This window comes from Brachypodium distachyon, chromosome 5 (genome assembly GCF_000005505.3).
Source record: "Brachypodium distachyon strain Bd21 chromosome 5, Brachypodium_distachyon_v3.0, whole genome shotgun sequence".
In the NCBI taxonomy this organism is placed as follows: domain Eukaryota; kingdom Viridiplantae; phylum Streptophyta; class Magnoliopsida; order Poales; family Poaceae; genus Brachypodium; species Brachypodium distachyon.
In genome coordinates, this window is record NC_016135.3 from 6,089,803 (window position 1) to 6,115,603 (window position 25,801).

At 46.3% G+C, this 25,801-nt stretch overlaps 2 protein-coding genes across 3 annotated transcripts; one reads left to right on the top strand and one right to left on the bottom strand.

The window, feature by feature from the left end:
• Positions 1-20,604: 20,604 nt before the first annotated feature.
• Positions 20,605-22,959, top strand: LOC100843518. 2 transcript variants are annotated; one of them, XM_024456423.1, is made up of 2 exons: positions 20,605-22,021; positions 22,528-22,959. In XM_024456423.1, exon 1 carries the CDS (start codon positions 20,786-20,788, stop codon positions 22,010-22,012), a length of 1,227 nt encoding a protein of 408 aa, XP_024312191.1. In that variant the 5' UTR covers positions 20,605-20,785; the 3' UTR covers positions 22,013-22,021; positions 22,528-22,959. The 2 variants fall into 2 exon arrangements, with proteins under 2 accessions (XP_024312191.1, XP_003579347.2); XM_003579299.4 differs by having other exon boundaries at positions 20,610-22,016.
• A 280-nt stretch (positions 22,960-23,239) lies between these two features.
• LOC112269529 lies at positions 23,240-25,248 on the bottom strand. Its single transcript, XM_024456424.1, has 2 exons — positions 25,006-25,248; positions 23,240-24,910 (listed from the first exon to the last, which is right to left on the bottom strand). Exon 2 carries the CDS (start codon positions 24,882-24,884, stop codon positions 24,039-24,041), a length of 846 nt encoding a protein of 281 aa, XP_024312192.1. The 5' UTR covers positions 24,885-24,910; positions 25,006-25,248; the 3' UTR covers positions 23,240-24,038.
• Positions 25,249-25,801: the final 553 nt, after the last annotated feature.

Consider the following 25,801-nt stretch of genomic DNA (forward strand, 5'->3'; position numbering starts at 1 on the left):
CCCTAGTTGCAGTGCTACCTAATTTGCATGCAACAGCGCACCGAGGGGGAGCTATCCTAACTCTCTGCTCGTCATTTGTCACCCATGCATCGTGGCACCTGTGGCATCCCCTTCGGTATAAAAGGAGGACCCCCGCCAACGGTCCAAGGGTTCGGTCCGGTCGGATTCACGCTAGCACAAGCCAAAAACAGCAAGTAGCACTTAGCCAAAAAAGGGAGAGCACCTCGGGACTCTCCCCTGGCAATTTGTAAACCTTTGCTCACCGGATAATAGAAAACACGGAAGTAGGACGTAGGGTTTTACACCTCAAGGTGGCCCGAACCTGGGTAAACGATCTCGCGTTCATTGTGCGCGCTTGACATTGGCCTTGCGGGCGATCGCCGGAGCGATCCCCGTCACCCATTGCCGAACCTTAATGGGGGGGCCCACGCATCCCCGGTGTCTGAGCCCCGTGCTACGACACCTTGCCTTCGGTCCGTCTTTCGTCTTGTCAGGGATGTTCATCAGCAATCCCAACACGCTGTCACATACATTTTTCTCGACGTGTATCACATCAATGCTGTGTCGGCATCGCAAGTGTGGCCAGTATGGCAGGCCCCAGAATATAGACCTCCTCTTCCACACGGAGGTGTCCGGGCCGTCCTTATCTTTGACATTTTCTGCTTTCCCAGGCCTAACCTCCAGATCCTTGACAATATCGTATATTTCAAAGCCAGACTTTTCCCTAGGTTTACCCTTGTGCTCTTCCTTTCCGTTGAAGTTCTCCACATCAAGCCTCCACGGGTCTTTAGGGTGCAACCACCATCGGTGTCACTTGTACATAATTTTGCGTGACGTGGGCAGCATCTCCGATATTGTATTCTCCGCGCACTTTGTACACGCCTTGTACCCTTTTGTGCACTGGCATGATGTATTATCGTTTGCTGGGTAGTCATGCACACAAGTCAGCAACGCGGCTCTAAGGATGAAGTACTCCTCCCTGCGAGTGTCCCAAACCTTTCTACCTGTATTCTAAAGTTCAGCAAGCTCATCCTTCACTAGCTGAAGATAAACATTTAGGTCAGCTTCGGGTTGCTTTGGGCCTTGTATGAGCATACAAAGGTGGATGTACTTCTTCTTCATGATTAACCTTGGAGGAAGGTTGTACACAAATATGATCAATGGCCATGTGCTATGCGTGCTGCTCATGTTGCCGAATGGATTGATTCCGTCAGTGCTCAGCCCTAGCCTTAGGTTCCTCGGATCAGTGGCGAAATCTGAGAATTCCGCGTCCAAGGTCCTCCATTGAGCCGCATCGGCTGGGTGTTTGAGGATCACAGCTTCAGTATTGTCTGTACGGTACTCTCCATCTCGATCGTACATCTTCTCACGCGGATCGTGATAGACCAGTCTCACCGCATCCTTCAAGTTCTGAAACCAACGCTCAAACCGACTACCCATCGGAAGATACCGGACGATCTTCGGCGGCCGACCTTTCCTCACTTCTTCCTCATCGACTTCGTCGTGATTGACATCTTTCTTCTTGTATCATGAAGTACCACATATTGGGCATTTGTCCTTGTTTTTGTGCGGTCCCGTGTACACAATGCAGTCTAGTGGACATGCATGATATTTCACAACGTCTAATCCAAGCGGGCAGGTAATCTTCTTCGCCTTGTATGTGCTCTTAGGCATTTTGTTGCCCTCTAGAAAGACTGTAGCAAGGTAACTCAACATCTCCGTGAAGCCCTTGTTAGAAAGCCTAGATTTTGCCTTTATCCTAAGAAGTTCGAGTGTCACTTCTAGGACATTATTGTTGATGCCAGCATTGTCATACAATGGTGTGTTTGCATCCACGACTAGCTTCTGGAACTTCTTCTCATTTGTGGCATTGTCGGGGTCCTTCAGTTGATTCTGTAAGTGCACGTCATCTAGCATTTCCCCCATCCGACCACGCAGAGCTTCATCGACCGGTGTTTCTTCATCCATGGCGTCGTCACCACGATATTCTTCACCACTTTGGTCGAACTCTATGTGTTCTTCTTCAAAGCCACTATCCACTTCTCGCAACCTCCCCGTGAGAAGTCCAGCAAAAATAACCTTCTACGAATCCATTTGCCATTACGTGCATCTCAACATCCACTGGCAGGTGCATCACTGTGTTACGACATCTATCACATGGACAACACATCTTCACATTGCCCTTACTCTTCATAGCTACCGCGAAATCATAAAATGTGGCCCATTTTGCTACCCAAGAAGCCGATATTCTTTCCTCATACATTCAACCACGGAGAGACGAGCTACAAAAGCATAGAAGAAATTGAAGCAATCAATCGCAAATTACATCACCGGCCGGGAGGCATACAGTGGGCAGGGGGAGTTGGGGCGGGGGGGGGGGGGAATTAATGGGGATAAGGCAAATTAATGGGGATCGAGACCCTGTACCGCCACCGGCTGCTGCGGGAGAGAGCCAGAGGGGGGAGGAAGTAGATGGGGCTGAGAGAAGTGGGTGGGGGCCGGCCGGCCGGCGCCGCGCCTGCCACGCGCGCGCAGGGGAGAGAATGGGGGCCGGGGACTAGAGGAAGAAGAAGGGGAGGAAGGAGAAGAGGATGGCCGGGGAGAGGAAGGAGAAGAGGATGGGGCAGAGAGAAAGGCGGGGGCCCGCCGGCCGGCCGGCGGTGCCGCCTGGGGGGCCGCGAGAGTAAATCCAAGGGGAGAGAAGGGGGCCGGGCAGAGGAAGAAGAAGAGGAGGAAGGAGAAGAGGAGGGCCGGGGGAGGAAGAAGAAGGAGAGGAGGTTACCTGGTGGTGGCCGGCGCCATTCCGCGACAGAGCTCCGCCATCGAGGAGGAGGATGGCGGCCGCAGCTGGTCAAGAAGATGCACAGCGCGCGACCAGCAGCGGCCGCTAGGCCTATTTATATGGCCAACCTATCAGTGGCGGACAACTTAGAGAACCCGCCACGGATAATATCGAACCATCAGTGTCGTTTTCATCTTTGAAACACGCCACTGATAAACCACCTATCGGTGTCGGTTCAAATTGAATAACCGCCACTAATAACAACCGCCACTGATACCTGACTCTCAGTGGCAGTTTCCCTGCCGACCGCCACTAATGGCTGGCCCGTGGGACGAGACATGGACCATCGTCGGTCCATCAGTGGCGTGTACTTTTGCACCCGCCAATGATAGTTACCTATCAGTGTTGTGTGATGTGCACACGACATTGATGGGGTTCACGTATAGCCTGTTTTGTACTAGTGCGTCCTCATTTTCTTTTTCTTGATCGACTTTGTTCACCGGTTTTGCCAGGGTTTTAATAAGATGTGCTTGTGTACGTACATTAATCGATGCAAAAGACGGGGGTTATTCTCTTTTTGGAAAAAAAATTTGTAGGTGTACTTAGATCGAGACCAAAATCAACCATGCTATTTTTTTTTCTCATGCTCAAAATGTTAGTTCTTGTTTGGATAGCAGCCATCCAAATTTTGATAGGGTTGGCGCCAGGGGCAGAGCTACTTGTTGGCTCCTTTGGGCACATGCACCATGATAAAAATAAATAAATTCTATTGCTAATTATATCCTGCAATTAGCTAGTGCACCAAAATTTAATTGGAAGTGTGCACCAGGCCAAGCTGCCTAGACGCCCCAGGAAGTGTAGCTCCACCCCTAGTTGGCGTGGAATCAAACTAAAGACTTGTATTTTTTTTTTGTTAACTGCCATTTAATTAATCATAATTACTCTTCTGGCCTTATAATCCTTATTTTTACTTTAGCTCCTGACTATGAAGAAGAAGTCGCCAAGGGTGTCTCGGCATGCGTGCGATGCATCATGATAGATGCATCTATCCTGAGGGCCCAAAGTGAAAAATAAAAATTAGAGATAGCCAGAAGTGTAACTAAGATAAAGAAAGGGTCATTTGAAAAAGAACACATATTAGAGACGAGAAAATGAATCTGGCTCCGGCCTCTCTCACGCCCCCACAACTTGCACCATTCGATTTTCTCTTGTGCGCATCTTAGGCTGTCCAGCTGGCTGGGCTTCGTGCCAATTTGGCCGGCCGCTGCTCTGCTAGAAAAATTGATAATTGGGCTATGTACAGATTGTTCGCCTCCCTGATCCACCCCAACCGTCGTCGCACGACTGCTGTTTCTGTTGTGACGCTTCCATTTCGAATGATGCCTCCCTTGTTTGGCCCGACGCTCGTTTGTGGTGGATAGAAGCGTCGGAAGCTATCATCCGACACCCAGCGTCCGTTGGAGGTGGACAGGTGCGCCGGAAACCGCCGCTTTCAATGGCTACAGCTTCTCTTCTGCCATGCATCAGTATTTCTACTAATGGTGCAAGCCGCAGATGCCATGGGAGATCATATAATATTTGAAGATAATTATTATTTAAATTTGTGAGGGATAAAATTAAGTTACTTAGATTGGACACACGTTCTATTAGAGGTAGTCGTATAATAAGTTAATATGATCAACTTTGCCAAAAGTGATAAAGAAGTTATCGCAGACGTTCTACTCCTTCCGTTCCGTAAAAGAGTTCATATAATTTTCTCATTTATTTTCTAGTATATCTCATTTTTCTCATGAGTCCCGCACCAGGAAAATAACCGCTCACACTCGTTTGCTCTTAATCCAATATGATTAGTCAATACAAGTGACTGTTGTCTTGGTCGAAATGTACAAATTTATACGAGCTCTTTCAAAGAAGAGAGAGATTAGCTAGCTCCCACTGCATGCCTGACGCAGAATTGACGGCTGACTGCAAAAGCAAGCCATAACATCGAGGGCTCTCCCGGCCACATCCTGACTGTTCGGGTGAAGTGTCGGAAAGACCCTAATCCTGGCACCTTCCTCCAGATCCACACGAGAACACGAGCAATGTGTTTGAAAGAGAAACGTGGCAACCAAATTTGAGGAGGGAGGAAGAGCAAATTAGAACCGAGGTGGTGAAGATCGAGGAGGAGACCTACGTCACCATCAGCTGAATGATAAGGTTGGTGGCCGGCAATTTCACGATCAGCATGGTCCGTTGCCGTGGGACTTTTTCTCAGGTTAGCTTTTTTCCCCTGTCGTCCGTCCCATACTCGCTTTGTCGACCTACAGTAGCTGCTACGCACAGCACAGTAACACCAAATGGCTCCATCCGAAGCAACTCCTCATCAGGTGGAAACACTTTAGCCGGCCACACACCCTGTTACTGCTACAAGATAAGCAAGCGTGAAAGAAAAAGAGAAAAGATGCCGTTGTCCACCTAAGCTCAGTTTTTTCTGCCTTAGAAAATTACTCCGTTCCACAATTCTTGTCGTGGTTTTAGGACCACCGCAATGACAAGAATTATGAAACGGGAAAGTAATTGAATTGGAAAGCGGGGAGCGATCATCAGGTCAGAATCAGGTGCTCTTAGACGGCACACAGAACCAACCCTGAGCGTAGAGACAGCAGAAGGATTGAGGATCGGAAGAAGCCAAAGAAGCCCAAGGAAGCCGTGGATCGAAATGATGGGACGACAATGATGCCAAGGGCGGGTTCGTGCTGCCACGCGACGACCGAACAAACGGAATGTGCTACAGGAGCGGCATTTGTTCGCCTCTGATCAGCTCAGCAACAGTGGCTCACGAATACAACGAGGGGTCATATAATCTGGACAAAATATTTGGACTCCAGGACACGGCTAGTAAGTGAAAACAGTGACCCGCAGCGAAGATCGATCAGCTTCTTTCGACCGGCGAAAGACTGTAGCTCTCGGTGTCGGGAACCCGTCGTGCTCTGTAGCCGCTCTTTACCGAACAAGAAAGCGAAGAGCACAGTAATAGACAGGGACATCGATCTTCGATGCCCTTTAACGATCAATCGAGCAAAAAGGGGCAGGCTGTATGTAAAACATGAACCTTGGTTTTGTTACCGTTCTATTTCTGTACACGTACGTCACGTACATCTTTTTTGTTGACTGGATACACGTACACCTTTGCGCCACTGTTTCGATGAAAAGAAAGTAGCAGATGATATTTTTGCACACTAGCTAGCAACATTCAGAAGATGAATTACCCTGTCAAAAAAAGAAGATACCACAGATTCCTCCACAAGTCAATCAGTCCAGTAACCATCGATAGGCAAAGGTTTTCCATCTCAAGAAAAATGGCACCCTTGTGACACAATGAAAACCTCGTTTTAGGTATCAAATTGAGGTTCACATGTTGGATTGAATGAATGAAACAACAAAAAAGGACAGACTTTATGGGGACAACTGTCGCACAACGTACCTGCATTTGTACAAGAGACTGGGCGAACCAAGAAAGCAAGACATTGAGCAGGGCAAAGATCAGTGAGTTTCAGCTTGAGGGGCCTCCTCCAGCTTGTAGCACTAACACATGCATGCTCTGCAGTGTATGGAAATAGTGAACCTGTTAACATACAAATTCAATCGGTTAAGCAGCTGCCGAGTAAATTTCAAATACCCGAACGGCTCCTTACGACTTGGAAATAATTTTGGCCTTTTCCGGACGACAGCTATTCAACCAGTAGCATCGACAAGTAAAAGTGTGTCCAGCAGCATACTGCTAGTTCCTAGATGCAATCATGTTATGAACGCGACAAGTAAGGATGAAAAGAAATCACGGTACAAAAACACGCGGATTTACAAACAACGGGAGGAAAAAAACCACGGACGCAAGCCAACGAAATCTCACTATATGGGGAGTGTTTACAACGCCAGGGAGGTTCTACAGATACAACTCGTGAGAACTCTGTCCAAAACGGTGGATTACAAGGGGTATATATAGCAGGAGCATTAGAACAAAACAGATCCATAACGGGCACACCGTAAGTTCCGGTCGGAGGCCGGAAGTTCCGGTAATTTTTGAATATTCAGAAGTTCCGCAGGAAGTTCCGTATTTTCCCGAAAAGTAACAGAGAACAACCAGAGGTTCGGCCGGAAGTTGGGCCGAAACTTCCGGCCCTTAGGAATTTGGATCACAATCCAATAAATCATTCATTCATACATCCCCAATGTTCTAGAGAGACTACTCTGAAATACTTCCTCCGTCCCATATTAAGTGATTCAAATTTGGGCAAATATGAATGTATCTATACCTAAAACGCGTCTAGATACATGCAATATTTCTTCACTTAATATGTGACGGATGGAGTATTAAAGAACAGCTCTGCATTTTTGGAACCATTACGTCCGACAGAACATTCTTCTTCGCGATGCAATCACTGCGGAGATCATTTCGACAAAGCTGGTGGAGTCAGACCTCTATCACCTGCTGAGCGTCAATTCAAAAAACAGTAGCTAAATGTATGTGCGATGCTACTGAATCAAAAATATATATTACATGCATGCGTTCAAAAATATATTTATGTGCTCATATTTTTCAATATGTTGCTACATAAAAATTCTTTCAATATATTTATTTGGGAAAAAAATTATTTCAAAAATGTCAAACCAATACACTACATGTATATCACCTCGAATGTGTGGCCGTCAATTGGTTAGCTATCAAGTTAGAAGGTAGCTTGCGGTAAACGGACGAACACAAACTCGAATCTTTATAACTTTAAAGATAAAGATATGAAAGTTTTATCTCTCGGCATCGCAGCCATGGGGCGCTCTTTTGGCGGCAACGTACACCCCCTCTTTCTTTGGATCACCGTCTTTCTTTGGATCAAAGAGGGGATTTGGCATGCATGATTTGCATGTGGTGGGCTTGATGAGGTGGCATGATTGCATGTTAAGAAAAATCATGTAGTGGATGTCTCCTATTTATATATAGAAGATTGGAGGATGCCCGTGAGGCTGCCGTATGTGGTTGGGTTGTCCACAATAGAATCGACGGAGGCCGCCAGTTTCAAGGAGAGGTGTCACAGGTGTTGGCTGAGGAGCTCGTAACTGCATGCTTAAAAAAATCTCATCCCCATGGTTGGCCTCGACGAGGAACATCATATATAGCTGAGTCACATTGAACGGCGATGTCGAGAAAGTAGTGGAGATGCTCTGTGTCTCTATCTGGTGCATGGTACGAACTAAGACATCAGTATGTATTCTCTCCGTTACTAAATACTACAAGAAGCCCTAACTTTGTTCTAACTCAAACTTCTTAAATTTGATCAAGCCTATAGAAAAATCTATAAACATTTACGACGCTAAATTAGCTTTATTAAATCAACCATGATATATATTTTCATACTAAATATACTTGACATTCTAAATGTTGATATACTACTTTTCAATAGGCTTGATCAAAGTTTAAGAAGTTTGACTTATTTCTTTTTTTTTTCAAAGGTAAGACTTCTTGCATTTAGGACCTCTTAATTGGCTCCTCCCGGTTTCTCTCCCCTTCCAATGCCCAAAGGCCAAATCACGTGTTAAACTGACCGATCATTACGTTTTCAAATTTATTAATCCAACGACGAAGGTTATAATTGGGGGGAAGGGCTGGGGTAATGCAGTCAGTATGATCTGATGGCACATCTCCATGCTCTTGTTTTCTCTTCCTCCAGCGTCAGTCAGTTGTACTGGAGTTGTTAAAGTAGTAGCAGCACCGGTACTGCAGATCGTTGGAATGGGTGTATTCTGCCTTTTCTCAAGTGACTTTTGCAACTTGGGGTGTACATGTACTAAGTTGTACGCATTTTTGTGTAGCAGTTGTGAGATATATGATGCTGCGGGTGTTAAGCCCCATGAACTGGAGACAAAGGTCACTGTTCTTCTCCTTGGGGCCTACACTCAGGCGCCCCTTTCCCCTCCTCTTAGACTAATAATCCAGCACAATGCAATCAAGCTCGATCTTACTGTATTTGCTTCTCCTCCACGGTCAATACGGAGATGAATGGGAAAGTGATGCCAAATAGTATTGGATCCTCGCTGGATGCATGTATACGTTAGCTCAATGTGAAAGATGAGAATATAACACACTTTTTTTTCGGTGTCGTGTCTCCCGTTTTGTGTGGCTAATAGTCCAAATAGCTTCTAATCTTTTTTCACCTTGCGATGCCTCTCATATGTTTAGGTTATGGTTACGGTGGTTAATAAAATGTTGAAGGTACTTTTTATGGTTGAAGCTGCCGCTTTATGTTGGGCAATTTGGCTATGCAGAAATGATATTGCATTTAATAGAAAGTAGTTAACTTCTCCTTTGCACTTATATTCTTGCACTCTTTGGCTCCGTACTTGGTCTATCCTCCTCAAACCGGAGGATCGTCAGCTGGCTTTGATGACGTGCAACAAGTTGAAACAAGTGGCCAGAGACTTTTTTATCCACAATGGGTGGCAGTTTAACCTGTGGATTGATTCTGCATAGAGATTTTACTTTTCTTTCGATGTAATAATTTTTTTTGTCTCGTACTTGATTGGCTGTGTGCGTTTTCGGCGCAGAGGCCGGGGGTGTGATACTCTATGTGTATCGATCAATATGCCGTCGAGATCAATAGAAATGTTTTCATTTTCGAAAAGTAAAGTTCAGGCTGCAGTCCCTGACTCCCTGTCGCTGAAAGAGACCCACAGGGGGAGAAGACCAAACAAAGGGTTGAAACTTGCAGATCAAATTACCAAGGCCCTGTTTTTAGACGCTTTTAAGGATCATTGCTGTAAGAAAAGAACGGAAAAAAAAAGAAGAGAAAGCAAAGTCAATTCAAAGGCAAGAACATAAAAGAGATCCTTGCGTGATGATAAACACATGCGACTTCCCCCTAAATCGCAATCAAATGGAATAAGTTGGGATTTGGATGGGCCAGGCAATGTAAAGATGCACTAGCTCCTTTTGTTGTTTATGCAACTCGGAGGGACTTGTTGCCAACAAAGTGAGATGAGGAGATCGAATACGGTGAGATGGAGTGAAAATGGATGCCTGCAATGACTCAGTCGTCGCCGGTGTCTGGTGGCGTTGACGGCGGACGTGTCGGCGGTGGAGCCGAGGGTGTCGGAGCAGATGCCGACGACATAAGCTAGAGTACAATTAGGCTTATGAGCGCCACTACTGGTAGCTACGGAGTAGACTGGTGTAGTAGTTCCAATGACTACTTGTCGACGTAGCTAGCGTAGCCTGTTTTTATTTGGTGCGAGTTGACGACGTGGCAGTTGAGGCAGCAACTTGTCGACGTGACAATAGTGGAGATTGTTATCTACAGATTAGGCTACAGCTGACAGCAAATGTTCTTAGCTTGATCGATCTTAGCAAACCTAGCTAAATACTCCCTTTGATCCTAAATGTTATTAACTCAAATTTGTTCAAATATGAATGTATCTATTTTTTTAAAGTGTCTAAATACATGTAATGTTTCGACAACAATTTAGAATCGGAGGAAGTATGAATTAAGCGGAATCGTTTTAGATGGCATAAGATTTCATATTCGAGATTGGCTGTGTGCATCGATCGATGCAGAGGCCGAGGGTATTCCTCCTTTTTGAAAAAAAAGATGGTATAAGATTTATTACAGACAGTACACATATTATTAGTCTGGTTGATTGTCAAACTTAAAACCTCAAAATATGTGAGAGCAACATTCTTTAAATATGGAGGGAGTAATATATATCATTGAAACTTCCTCTGATTTTTGGCATCCCTGGCGTTCATTTTTGAATAAACTTGAGGGACATCACATATTATTGGTGCCCGCTCTACCACCCTTGCAGCCGTGAGACCGGGAGGTACTTTTTAGTAAGCGAGGAGGCAGATCGGAAGTTGAATGCCAAGGAATGGCATTCATGGCTTCGAGGTCAATAGGGGGATTAAGGAGTGCAAACGGGTAGTTAATGGGCAGAATGAGGTGTTGGAGTGGTGGGGATTACTTCCCAGCTTCCATTTGGAGGTAAACAATCTTTTTAAGAGGCAGTTTACCGGCGGCAATAGCCCCAGCGTGTTATGTGCCCGGGGTCGAGGCCCGGGGTCGAGCGAACAGAGACGAGGAAGAGGAGCGCGCGCTGCGATCGACTAGGCTTGTTTGTGGGCGCTCGGCCGGGGAATGGGCTAGGACGGTGTGGGTGGGCTGGGTTGGCTAGTTGATGGGCCAGGAGGGAGAGGGTGCGGCCGAGGAAAGAAAAGGGTAAAAAAAAAGAGAGGAAGATTTGGGCCCTGGTTAAGGCCCGGGAGCTTGACAAAGCTCCTGGGCCGAATGGTTTCACAGGCAGATTTTATGTATCCTGCTGGGAAATCATCAAGGAGGACGTGGTTGCGGTCTTTGAGGCCATGGCACGGCTTGACGCGGTGGGATGCGGGCCATCAAATCGGCTCTCATCGCCTTATTGCCAAAGAAGCCGGATGCGCTGGAGGTCCGTGATTTTCGGCCAGTCAGTCTCATCCATAGCGCCGCCAAGCTTTTTGCTAAGGTGCTGGCAATGAGGGTGGCGACGGCCCTGCCCCATCTGGTGGGGCCACATCAGAGCGCCTTTGTGAAAGGCCGTTGCCTCCATGATAACTTCAGGTTGGTCCAGAGCACGGCTCGGAAGCTCCATCGGTCCAAGATTGAGGCGGTCCTCCTCAAACTTGACATTACCAAGGCTTTTGACACGGTGGACTGGGCCTTCCTTCTCGAGACTTTGGAGAGGCGTGGATTTGGCCCAAGGTTTCGGGCGTGGATTTGTGGTCTCCTCTCCTCGGCTTCGACGCGGGTGCTCCTTAATGGCATTGCCGGCGAGTCCATCGTGCATAGGAGGGGGCTCTGACAAGGGGATCCTTTATCGCCCATGCTCTTTATCGTGGTTATGGACATCCTCCATTGCATGATAGAGAAGGCCACGGACGTGGGGCTTCTGTCGAGACTAGCGCCTCATGGTTTTGATCACCGCACGTCGTTCTTTGTGGATGATGTGGTCACCTTCCTTCGGCCCACTTGGAAGGATTTGGTGGGTTGCTCGGCAATCTTTGCCGACTTTGGGGCTGCTTCGGGCCTCTGCACCAACTTCGCTAAGAGTTTGAGGGTTCGTTGGCATCCCCAATCTTCAGCTCCTCAAATTGGCTTTGAGGGTTCGTTGGCGATGGATTGAGCGCACTGACAACACTAAGCCCTGGAAGGGGTTTATGTTGGAGACTCCGGGGTAGGTTGACGCCATTTTCGAGGCGGCCACCTCTTCTCGGGTAGGTGATGAGAGGCACACGCTCTTCTGGACTGACCATTGGCTGCATGGTATCCGCCTCAAGGATGCCTTCCCGGCGCTTGTGGCGTGTGATCGCCCCAAACACGTGAAGTCACGCACAGTGCGGGAGGCTCTTGATGGCGCTTGGTTGACCGACGTGGGGCCCAACTTGTGGGGGCCTGCTCTCCAGGAGTTCCTTACTCTTTGTGACTTGTCTCGTGGGATCCAGCTCGTGGATGGTGCGCCAGACTCTCTGATTTGGAATTGGTCGAGGGACGGATGCTACTCGGCCAAATCGGCTTACGTAAATCTCTTCGCCGGCCGTACTGGAGACCCACTGGCGGAGGTGGTGTGGGAGTCACGTGCCCCGGAAAGGTGTAGATTCTTTGCTTGGCTTGTGGCAAGGAACCGATGCTGGACGGCGGACCGGCTTGCGAGTCGTGGCCTACAGCACCCCCCCTCGCTGCCCCCTTTGTGTCCAAGAGATGGAGACCATCTCCCATTTGCTCTTGGGGTGCGTTACGGCGAGACAAGTGTGGACGAGCCTGCTTGCCGACTGGGGTCATGCTGACTGGGTTCCGGTGGCAGATTCGCGGCTTCGCGACTGGTGGTCCTCCCTTCCGCTGCCTCGTCGGGCCCGGAAAGACCTCCAGACGGCAATCATTTTGGTCTTTTGGACCATCTGGCGGCACCACAATGATGTGGTTTTGAATGGCGTGGTTCCTTCGATGGCGAGGATCCTTCAGTGCATTTGGGAGGAGCTTGGTCGCTGGAAGCATGCAGGTCTCATTAGGGGGAGGGTTGCTGCTGTGGTCCCCGTGGCGGTTGGTTGGATAGATAGCGAGTAATTGTTTTAATTTTTCTTTGCCACTTGTGGCGTTGTCTGACGATTTGGTGTTGTACTAGCCTTCTGGCTCCCCTTCTTCAAACGATGATGCATCCGCTGGGTTGCATTCTTGAAAAAAAAAAGAGAGGAAAAAAGGTCAAAGGCTAGGACGGCAACGTGGTAACCGTGGGGATTTGTCCGTTCTCCTAGCCTCTGGCCACTATTTTCACGACCCAAGGAAGGGAAAGAGTAAAATGCAATCACGGTCACTGAACTTGGTTTTAATTATCAATTTAGTCACTGTATTTTGAAAATCGAAAGTTATGGTCCGTGAACTTAACGAAATATTTCACATATGGTCACTGATACCGTATTTTGTATGCATGAGTTCGTAGCCTGTGCCAGCACAGCTCGTATTTTTGCATTTTTCCCCTTGAAAAATAATCCACAATGACCGAAGCACATTTTTTGCATTTTTCATAGTACTGGGGCACATTTTTGTAGTTTTTTCAGGGGCAAAAATGCAAATATCCAAACTGAGCACGGACCCATACGTACAAAATACGGTACCAGTGACCGTATATGAGACATTTCCTCAAGTTCATGGACTATAACTTTCTATTTCCAAACTTCATTGATTAAATTGAGAATCGAAAACAAATTCAGTGATCGCGAGTGTATTTTACTTGCAGGGAAACATCAGATTCTCATACACATCCCAAGAAGGCTTTAATAATAAATTGCATTCTTCTCGTGACAAAGCTATAGTGTAAGGTGTGGCGTCGTCGAGAATCAAGGTACTCAAAGTTCTTCCACTTTCGTGGCGGCATCTTACTGGACGATGTCATGGAGCCAGAGAGTTTTTCCGTTTGCATGTTAGGATTGTACGATCTTGGAAATTCTGTGTTCCGGTCCTCGTCGAACCTACGGATATGATGTGTTCTCATTAGTGTGTCCTAATGTTTATATTGTCATGTTTTTTTGTGACTTTTGAGTCTTTATTTCGTGTTTCAATAATGATTTTATGGTTCGAAGGCCTATAACTTCAATGGATCACCCAACCCAAATATGTTCAACGCCCACGATTTCACATCTTTTTTGACGAGCGACTCAAGGTTTTCTTAAACCTTCAAATGCAGTCAAGTTCGTGCATGTTCTCAAATAACTGTGTCTATGCTCCAGTCTGATTGCAATATTTTTACGAAGTCTTGGCGGTAATTCGTGTTGCGAAGATTGTACCAGAAAGAAGATATCTATCTTTGAAAGATTTCAATGTTGTTCTTAGTTATACGAGTTACTTTGTAGTTTTTTTATTTTTATCCAAAGCTAATGGATGTCGAGTGTGAATAAAATTACAGGTGATTCCGTACAAAGGAAAGGAGAAAAAAGGTGGTGGGCTTAGGAAATGTAGTTTCCACCCAAATGTAAATTTTATCAATGCCTTTTATTCCTCAAATGCCTCAAATAAGCTCGAAATAATTAAATTCTAATAAGTTTTTCTAAGGTGCAATAAATTCCCAAAGTTCTTTTGAGCACCGGACCAAGAATATTGAAATTATTAAAGATGTTTCTCAACCTTATAATTGGAAAAGTCATATTGTTTCCTTTCTTTGTCATTTAAATAGATGTTGAAAATCATTAAAAAATTAGAACAACGATCTGGTTTTATTTATTCAACGAATAAAGTACAACTGATCGAAAAAACTAAAACGACCATAAAGATCTCGGATAAACCAAAATTTACATAAAAAATCTCTGATGCCAACTTCTCTAACTGTGTCTTTTGCATCTTAATGTTTCTCCAAACCTCTGGTGATGAAACAGTAGAAGACCAAACCTGCATAAACTGGACTAACATTGTAGGTTTTACTGAGCTGCATGAGCCTCCCACCCTAGCGGGTAAGAACTTAAGATCGTTGAATGTGTGGTGGCTGGGGAAACACCCCTTACAAGACAGATTATCAAGCCATCAAATCATCATCGAGCAGATGATGAAGAGGACCAGAATCACGAAAGTATGAGCCGTGAGATTCACGAACTCCATGGAGTAGACCATGATAGCCACGTCAGCACAGGGATGGAGCCGGGAGACCAAAAATCCGCGAGTCGTCGCCTCCACGTCAGAACACCCTCGCCAAGGATACACAAAACCTTACAAGAAAGGTACTAAGACGATGGCTAGATGTTGATCGAAGACGACACCGGTGATTTTTCTCTTGGTGGTTAGGGTTTCAAGAACTCAATTGTTCAATCTTTCATATATTGTTGGAAAGCATTAATAATTGATTAAAAAATTCAAATGTTGCTTCGGAATGGTCATGAACATGATATGCTTAATTTGGGTTGTACGTTACAAACCTTTAATAAATCCTTAGAAAATAAAAAAGTATGATTTACTCCCTCGGTCCATCTTTTAGGGGCGCATAAGTTTTTTCACCAGTACCAAGGCATCCTGACGCGTTCTCCGCATGCATATGCATGACCAATCACAACAGCTAGCTACATGCAACCAGTTCCTCTTCCCATGTTCTGATTGGTTAGGCCGATTAATATTGTTGGCTGCTTATGACCATGCGCTAGGTATTCCTGGACTTGAGAGTACAAAATACACGTCTCAAAAGATGGGCGGAGGGAGTATTATGTTGTAAAAACTCAGAATAACAACATGAATAGCAAATGAGTCAAACTAAACTGATTTTTGCTGCTGCCCTGCAAACCGGATGGAACTGCCACCATGATGTAATTGCTTTCCTCGAATGCCGGAAAATGGACGTCGCTACGTGCCGTACGCGACTGTTGCTGAGTTCACCTTGAACCCCTGCTGCATTGCAGTAGGGAGTAACTCTGCGTGTTGTTGTCTGCGTGCAAAATGCAATCACTGTGGCTGAGTTCACGGACGCACGCATGCATGTATCCGCATAAGCAGCCGAGTCGTTTCATCGACGAGAGATCGATGACGTTATTTGGCTAGGTCTCTCTTCTTAAATTTGTCAAAAATTGGATGTATCTGATCATGTTTTAATCTAAAGATGCATTTAAATTTGAACAAACTTTGGGAGTATGTATACATGGATGCTTGTGTACAGCTGGCGGCGAGTCGGCGATCATGCTGTACTGGCCCCGCCAGCATAAATTTTTTGTTTTCTGGGAGAAGCATAAATGTTTTCTTGTGAATCGATGGAGTAATAAAATGTGTAATCTATACATGCGGTCCTTTCTGTGTTTTACCTCTCGGACGAAACATTACGGGGCACAGCGTTGTGGATCTTTTTACCTTTTGCATGCGCTCGTGGCTTCGTCAGTTCGTTGCATGATGATGATGCAGTTTTGGAGTGCCGATAATTAGGTAGGTCTTTTTGGATGGAGTGCGGCCGCGTTTTCCGCGCGCGGATGGAAAATAAATAAGTTACTACGTAGGTCTTCTTAAGATGAAACAGTCAACGTGAGCAGTACTCCAGAAAAAAAAAGTTTATCTTGTGCCACCCGTCGACGGATGGCAACAAACCTTGCAATATGATGGCAAGAGCAAGTGTTTGCAAGTTTCGCATGCAGCAAGCTGAAAATTTGATACGTACATACTTATGGAGCAAGTAATCCGGGTGCAAGTGTTTCGTAGAAAAATTACTACTTCCTCCGATCCATATTACTTGTCGAAATATTAGATGTTTTTTAAACATTAATATATTCATATTTAGACAAATTTGAGATAAATAATCGAAGGAAATACAAAAACATTTATAGGTGGTGGCCGGTGTAGCTCTGGGTGAATTCCAAGCTAGCCATGATTCAGATGTTGCCATGTTTGGCCGTTCACTCACACAAAGACGAACGGGTAGTACCTGAAAAGAGGGGCTGCACGGCTGCACCGCACGGAACGTCCATGCATGCCATCCCACCAGGTGCGGCTCCACCTCTAATGAAATCCCTGATCATTCATCGTGAAAAGCTGCAGGTACATGTTTCCATATCACTCTGCTCTCCTGTGTCCAATAGTGTTGCCCTGTTTACCCCCTGCTGGGCAAAGGCATCATCATGTGGCCTCCCGTCACTTATACTAAAAGGTAACCCACTTTCAGGTTCTCCCGCCACTCGCTGTTCATCGCTGCCGCATTAAGCTAGGTCCCGTCCTTCAGAAATTCAGAAATGCATGGCCCATATGTGCAGTTTTTGCATATTTACAACTTGCATGCATGGACCTCTGAAGCTGCAAGTGCAACCGCCGCGCCGCATGGAAAAGCATCAAATGGATCAAAATGATCACTCGTACTTACTGGAAACATATTGGAAAGGATCGTTATATGCTCAAGCTAGGTTACTACTTACCGTTGTATTCGTATCGAATTGATGATCTAATACAAGGGGTCAAGGCCTTATTGGACCTGGCGTGCAAAGGCAGCTATGTCTCGTACGGCTGTTGGGCTCGGACGGTGCACAACTTTCGCCCTCGATAAGCAAACCGTCGTGTCGGCCGCTCCTCCGCTCATGGGGTTGGCCTGCCCCGAACAATTAGCCTTTTTACGCTACATCAACCAGGTAAGGGATGGTAATCATACATGGCTTTCATCTATCTATCAGGAGCCATCGAATAAGAGACTACGAGTCCATGCATGAGTAGAGACGATGGTGGACTGGTGTGGAAGGGAGGGAAGGGAAGGTAAGAGGAAGAGACGGTGGTGGACTGGTGGGGAAGGGAGAAGATAGATTGATTTTGTACGTGCTACTCAATGCTGTGCGCAATGCATGCTTCGCCCGCGAGGTATTTTAAGATCTGTACGTGTATTTTTGCATCTGTGGGTAGTCAAATGTACGTGCCAAAAATAAAAAAAATAAAAAAGTTGTCAAAAATGGAAAAATAAAATAAAATCCCAAACGGCCCATTTTACCACCTGGGGTTTCCCCTTTTCCTTTACTTAAAACGGAAATACACAATTTCACAACAGACATTGAGGAGCAGAAAGTACTTCAAATTACACCTACGCCTGCACAGGAAAACCGCTGACCAACAAACTGCATTCAGGTTGTTGACTACGGGACAAAAACCTGCCCCTACAAAAAAACCTGCCAAGTCTTAAAACCAACATTATTACAACAAAAATGAAGAAGCAGAACAAGTCTAGAACAACATCCGCAACGCGCTCAGCAAAACATCAGACAGACGAACTGATAGCAAACAATCGTCTTCGAGTAGATCAGTCAGCATCAAGACAACGCACGCTCTAGGTTGACGCATCAGCAGGCGCCCCCTCCTTCATCTTGCGCATCAGGTCTTGTGCATTACAGACCAGATTCTTAGTACCTTCCTTCAGCAACTCCACGTCCACACCTTTCTGAAGCCCTGCCCAAGACATGAGATATGCACAAGCAGCAAAAACAATTTCAAAAGGTGATTTTAATTTGTAGTTCTCAAAAGTAACTCGGTTACGACACTTCCAGGTGGCCCAAACAACAGCTGCTAATCCCACCACAAAGAAACGATCACCCTATGGTAAAAAGGCATGCATCCAAGTAAAGAATTGCCAAAAAGAAGAAGGAACCAATGGTGTTCCAAACACAGAGCCCACCACCCTCCAAACAACTTTCTGCACAGAACAGGTGAAAAAGAGGTGTCTGGTATTTTCCAACAAACCATAAAAGGAGCATAAAGGAGAACCATGCCAATTTTTCCTCAACAAATAGACCCTAGTAAGAACGGCATCCTGGAATAACAGCCACAGGAAAATTTGAATCTTAAGGGGAATTTTGGATTGTCAAATCCACTTATTATGAGCACCATGATTATTTCGTTCAAGGCACTGGTATAAAGATTTAACAGAATATTTTCCAGATTTTTCCAAACTCCATCTTAAGGCAAGGAGACAAGCTTGTTAGTGATGTGAGCCCATTGGCCAGCCAAAAGAGGATTAAGCTGTCTACGAAAAGTTACCAAAGTAGGATCCTCCCTATACTTTTTGATAGTGATGTTAGGAGACTGACAAATACCATACAAATCAGGGAACTGGCTTGAAAGCGGCTCCCCAGTATCCCAACAATCCTCCCAAAGTCTCATTTGTCCCCCATCCCCAAGATCAATTTTCCTACCAGCAAGATAAAATTCTCTAATCTTTAATAAAGTTTTCCAACATGGTGAATCATTCTGCTTCATTTTAACTGTAGGAACAGAAGCATTACTAAAGTATTTTCTCCTTACAACAGATTGCCATAAACCAGAACCAGTTTCAAGCCTCCACCACCATTTACACAGGAGGCTCACATTTTGTCTCCTTAAATCCTTTGTACCAAGACCCCCATTCTCCTTGGATCTGCACACCCTCTTCCATTTCACCAGGTGATATTTCTTTTTTTCAGAATTTCCTTCCCAAAGAAATCTCCTTCTATGCTTATCTATCTTCTCAATAAAAGTTTTATTAAGCAGGTACATATACATGTGGTAAGAAGGTAGATTAGACAAGCAAGCATTTAGCAGAACCAGTTTTCCACCCATAGAGAGATTACAACCCTTCCAAGCTTTTTAGAAATTTAGCATCAAGAAACTCCCAGTCTTTATTTTTCAAAGGAGCAAAACTTACAGGAACACCTAGATATTTCATGGGCAACAGCCCCACTTGACAACCAAAAAGGTCAGCATAAAAGGCAGCGTCATCATTATCACCTCCAATCATATAAATCTCACTTTTTAGAAAGTTAATTTTTAATCCTGACATCATTTCAAAGACATATAATAGGATTTTCATATTAACAGCTTTTTCTTTGTGATGTTGCAAACAGATGACAGTGTCATCAGCATATTGTAAGATAGCCAATCCATGATCAATCAGATCATCAGCCAAACCAACAAAAAGACCATTCTCTTGACCTTTAAGCACCATTTTAGTTAAAACTTCAGCAGCCAATTTAAACAGCATAGGAGACAAGGGATCACCCAATCTAACTCCCTTAGCACTCTGAAAGTATGGACCAGTTTCATTATTCAATTTAACACTAACAGTTTCATTTCTAAGAGCTTTCTCAATCCACATACACCATTTAGGGTTAAAGCTTTTCATTTTGAGACAAAAAAGGAGGAAATCCCAGTTGACCTTGTCATAAGCTTTCTCAAAGTCAAGTTTTAAGAGCACTCTAACTTTTTTCTTAACATGAGTATGATGCATTTTTGGGCTGCCAGAATTCATCCGCCAGTTTTGTTTTGTGCGGACGTCCGCCGCTTAGCACCTCCCACTAGGATCGTTACAAGCAGTATTCTTTTAAGGGAAATCTGCACCTTTATTGATTACAAAATAAACTTACACATGTACACCAGCTAGCAAATTACTGTTAAAGTCCGGAGAATCCTCCAACCATACAATTTGCTGGATCCCACCGCAGGACGAGCTAAAGTAGAAGCCACAATATTGTTCTCTCTAGGCAAATGTTAGAAAAAATGACTTGCTAAAAACACTAGGCTAAGAAAAAAGAACATTATTCTTCATAAAGTGTCGCAGAGCTTTCTACTTTCTGCAATATTCTCAGAGGATTCTACACCTAGCTACGTAACAAAATTCATATTGCAGCATACCGCAAAGTTTCCTTCAAAACGGCAAAAAAAAAAAGTTTCCTTCAAAACCCCAGGGACGGACGACTAGGTTGATTTGTACCTGGCCTAGGGCTTGTCTACTCGCCAGGCCAGGCTTAGTTACATGCCGGGCCGCATTTCTTGGACCAGACGGCATGGACGACGCCAGCCCAGTCGGTAGCCCAGTTGCCGAAGACGCTCGTCGTCGCCTGTGAGGGGTGATGCATCGATTTTTTTGGAAGAAGCTCCGAGATTCCATTCCCAAATTTCCATTTCCCCTCCTCAAATCCGGAAGTGTCTCGTTCCCAGCCACCGCTCTAGATCGATCCGCCGCCGCAACCGCAAGGCACCGATGGGCTCCCTGCTGGCCCTCACCGACGACATCCTCGCAGAGATACTCATCCGCGTGCCGTCTCCGTCGGACCTTGCGCGCGCCTCCGCCGCGTACGCCTCCTTCCGCCGTGTCGTCTCGTCCCCGCGGTTCCTCCGCCGCTTCCACTTGCTCCACCACCCCCCGCCCCCTCTCGGCGTCTTCTTCCCGGACGGCCCCGCATTCTTCCCCGCCCTGCCGCCGAACCCCTCGGCCCCCGCCGCCCGCGCGCTCGCCGTCGCCGCCGACTTCTCCTTCGCCTTCCTCCCTCCCCCGGACCGCTCCTGGCTCGTCCGCGACTACCGCGACGGCCGGTTCCTCCTCGACCGCGCGCTCGCCGGCTCCACTTGCTTTACCGAGGTCGCCGTCTGCGATCCCCTCTTCCGGCGGTACCTCCTGCTCCCGCCCATCCCCGATGACCTCGCCGCCTCCGTGGAAAACCCCTACCTCCAGCGCGGCGGCGCCGATGGAGGTCCGCAATCGCGCAGCAACGAGATCTTCCTGGCTTCTCGCGGCAATGACGAACCCAGTGAGGAGCTGCTATTTGCCGTCATCTGGATGGCGTGCTGCCGTGGGAAGCTAGTCGCCTTCGTCTTCTGCTCTGAATCTCGGCAATGGCGTGCCCTTTCGCCTCCTGTACACCATGCTTTGAGCATGCGGAGAGTCATGGGTGTTCGTCTAGGACAACGCAACCATGCTCATGGGTGCTTCTACTGGATGATTACTCTCACACGTAGGTGGCTTGTGCTGGATAGCCGCAAAATGGAATTCTCCATTCTCGACATTTCACCTGTCCTGTTGGGCCGCACGATGATGTTCAGTAATCAGATTACCACTCTAGAGTCAGGAGAGGGCAGGACTACCGTTGTGGTCTCTGATCTTTTTCGGGAGGATAAAAGATGCGTCCTGTATTTTTATACGTTCATGTCTTTCAGTGACCGGTGGCAGCTGCAGAACAAAATCACCTTGCCCGAGGAATGGGGATATCGGTTTCGAGGCATAATAGGTGCATTTGAGGGGTGCTTATTTATAAAGCTAGACCATCCGAAGGAGAACTTGGGAGATGCAGTTGAGCAAAATGTCACATACTTTTGGTTCAATGTCAAGACTATGCAGGTGGTTAGGTTCACGGAGATAGATTCTGTTACTGTGAATGAGGCCTATCTTTACTCTGGGTTTCCCCCCTCACTGTCACTTCCTAGTGTTTGATGTGGTAAGGTTGTTCTTTGTGCTTTCTTTTTCCATTTTACAGTACTATTTTTGTTTGACAGCATGGTTATATTTTCTGGAGAATTTGAATTTTTCATCTTGTTGTTGTTAAATCCTTACAAATATAACTGCTGATAATTGCCCTAGATCCGGAATAAAATGATGAAGATTGTAGCTAATTCTGGGAAGCGAGCATGCTTCGAAGTTCTAATCATCAGTTGCAAATCTTAAACTGTGTTATTTTCTTTATCTTCTACAAAACTGCTAATATGGGTGTTACCAGAACAATGTTTCCACTGTTGATTAATGGACATTTCTCAGCTTCATAGTTTCATGCATGTAATTTGATTATAGTCAGCATTTGGTCTCGTTCTTGACTTGTATTGACCATTGAAGTTTATGTTAGTTACAAAATGCCTGTGGGCTTTCAAGTGCTTCACCATGACAAGGTTTACAGGTTCTATGTTTCAATGTTTTTATTAATTTTTTATTGATATATGCATAATGTACTGTAGATGGACGACTGACTTCTGGATCAGTTGCTTCCTTGGAGCAGGAGAAGGGTCAGCAGTATTAGCAAGTCAATCTTAAGTGCCTTTCTCAGTTACCAACTTTCCTGTGTTGGTACAACATTTATGTCAAAATTGCTGAAGCCTTGGAAGTTGGGCATGAGAGTGGATTTGGTAGACCATTTGCTATTTTAAATTTTAATGTTCTCATACCAGCAGTATTGACCTTGTGATGTGAGTGTGGTTGCAAGGGTTGCTCATGCGTTCTGAACCCAGTCAAGTGTTGATGCATGCAAATTTTAGCTCTATGTATTAGCTCCTAGTTGGAGGTTGGCTTCAACTACTGGATTTCCTGATGTTCTATGTTGTCTTTAGTGTTTTGTTAAATTGTGGGTACTGGCGTCATATATCTTAACAGATTGACCTTATATTATTCTAGTATGCAGATGCAGTAGTGTGATCTGTATGCATATACCTTCAGAGGTACTAGCAGTAGTAGCAATACATTCGGAAGTGTATTGTAATGGATATGCAGAGAATAGGGTTCACCGTCTACATCGTGTTAGGCCATTAATGGTATTCCATAATCAGTTCATCTCACGGGAGTTGGGGAAAACCGTCATCGGTGTTGTCACTATCTATATTCCAGCTGGAGAAAGCTTGTACAGTATAATTTTTGTACACATTCGTGCATAATTCTACCCAGTGGGATTGCACAATGTGAACACTTTGCCTCAGCAGTGAATTATGTTTGAAGACATCAGAAGGTGCATCTGCATCCCAGGAAATTCATCCATTTTGGAGAGCATCGAACATCTGGTTGAATATTTTTTTAAGTTTGTTACGACTATACAACCACAAATGTTTCCTCATCAATGTCACTGTCCAGTGTTATGGTAAGCTTCTCATTGTACTCCATGTTCGTGTCTGGATCTTGGGAACCAGAAGGGTGTGGATTGGATCTTAGGAAGCTGTTGTGCGTAGCTGGTGGACGAGGCTTGTAACCTCCCAAGTCCCAGGCTCCCAGCCCATTGCTGGAGAAGGGGATGAGATGGGGGTGCCTAGGCGCACAGAGTAAGAGGTGCGCTTGATCTATTGATCGACTAATGTTTGGGAGCTGGGAGGATTGGCTGAATCTCAAGTCTGAAAGAGGCTGGGTTCTAATGATCGTCCCATTAGGTGCCTTAAGAGCATGTCCGGTGCTTAAGAAAATTAACTGGTTTTTGTTAAGTACTGGTGCTAGGCAGATGCCAACTAGAGGATTTTATCACACTATATGTTGCACATTTGTATAATACTCACTCTGTTCCATAAAGGTTAGCGCGGCTTCGAACTTTCTAGTTCAAGACCGCGCCAACCTTTATGGAACGGAGTAATAATTTGCATAAACTTCCTGTTTAGGAAAACACTACTCTTGTATATTCTGTTTGTATGTTATGCATTCCTGCCATCCAATCATCCAGGCATCCAGCAGTGCATTGGAACGAAAATAGACCATTCACATACATGGAAATCGATCAGAGCTCATCCCAGAAGAATTTCCCGCAGAGACGCGAGGACATGAGGACAAGAGCCAGTGGCACGATGAGTACCAGCCCAACGCAGGCAACCAGCTCCACGAAGCTGAAAGTGGACCCGGCGATGTAGGCCACCAGCAGCGCCAACACGTCCATGCCAACGAGGGCCTCGAGCGCCTTCAGCTTGGCCAGCTTCCGCAGGTCATGGCTGGCCAGCAGCAGGACGATAGAGAGCGACAAGGCGAAGGCAGCGGTATTGCTGTAGTAGAAGGTTCTGTACCTCGTGGGGCTCACGTCGCGCAGAACAGGCATCATCCGGTCCACAAAGGAGGCTCCCAAATGCGGCGGCGGCGGTGCCACCGTGGCGGCAACGGCACCGGCGCTAGAGGATTCCGCGTGCAATCTTTGAAAACCACCTGGCGGGCTGAGACCGGAGGCGTAGGTGATGGAGGCGACGACGGTGGCCAGCACCATTAGCCAGCCGCGGAGCTCCCGGGCGGCGGACTCCCTCTTCACCTGCTGCTGGTGCTGGGTCGTCGGGGCGGCGCCGGCGTCCTTGAAGCTGGCGGTGGCCGGGACCAGCTGCAAAGGTGCCTGGACGCCCTGGAGACTGCCCGGCAACGAGTCATCGGACCTCATGAGCAGCATCGGCATACCATCTGCCAAGGAAGACGATGATGCCGTAGTAATCTGCACGAGTACTGGATACGAGCCGGCTGCCGGATCCTCCTCCATTGTTAGATCCGGCTTAGGATTGACAGTGATGATCTCTTCCTGAGGCTTCTGCGCCGGTGGATCACATCCTGCGGCTGCGGTGGCAGCGAGTGGCGGTGCAACGGCTGACATTGCCTGTAATACTAATACCCAGTTGCCTGCTGTGGAATTGAGTCGTTGTTATTTATAGGTGCAAGGAGCAGACTCAGGGAAGAAGAAGCAGCAGCAGGAAGGGGCCTTGAAAGAAACACACCTTCATCTCTGTTTGTTCCTTGGCACCATCAGCTGTCCCTCTGCAGAATGTTTCCAGCTGGCTGACGGGTTTATTGATTGATCATCGACTCCTCTGCTCTCTCGCTGCGGACTCCGGCCGGCTGGCCAGAGGAGAAAGTGAGCGGCAGCTTCTTTAGTCCCACGGCAGGGACAGCGAAAGGTTTGAAAAGGATGATGATTAGTTAGCCAATTAGTAAAATGGAGGCGGTAATTTCAAAGAAAAATACGCTGCGTATGGAGCCAGAAAATGGTGAGGAGCCAGGTGGCCCGCCCAGCTACGTACTCAAAAAGGACGCACACGACATTGGGAAAGGTTTCCGGATCAGCGAATTCGATCAAACAGGATTGTTGCCATTTTTCTTTTGAGACAGCTGGATGATTTCCATATTTGTTTTGTTTTGTTATGAACGTGAAAAAAAACAAAGAAGAAATCAAAACACAAGGACACATGGATTTAACGTGGAAAACCCTCTCAAACAACGAGAGGGAAAAACCACGGACGCTAGCCAGCGAAACTTCATTATATGTGAGTGTGTACAACGTCAGAGAGATTTCACGAACTCAACTCGTGCGAACTCTGCCCAAAACGGCGGCATACAAGGGGTATATTTAGCGGGAGCATTAGAACAACTCAGATCCGTAACGGTCACATCGGAAGTTCCTGTTGGAGGCCGGAAGTTCCGCATATTCCTGAATATCCGGAAGTTCCGCAGCAAGTTCCGCAATTTCCCGAAAAGTAACAGAGAGCACCCGGAGGTTCGGCTGGAAGTTGGGCC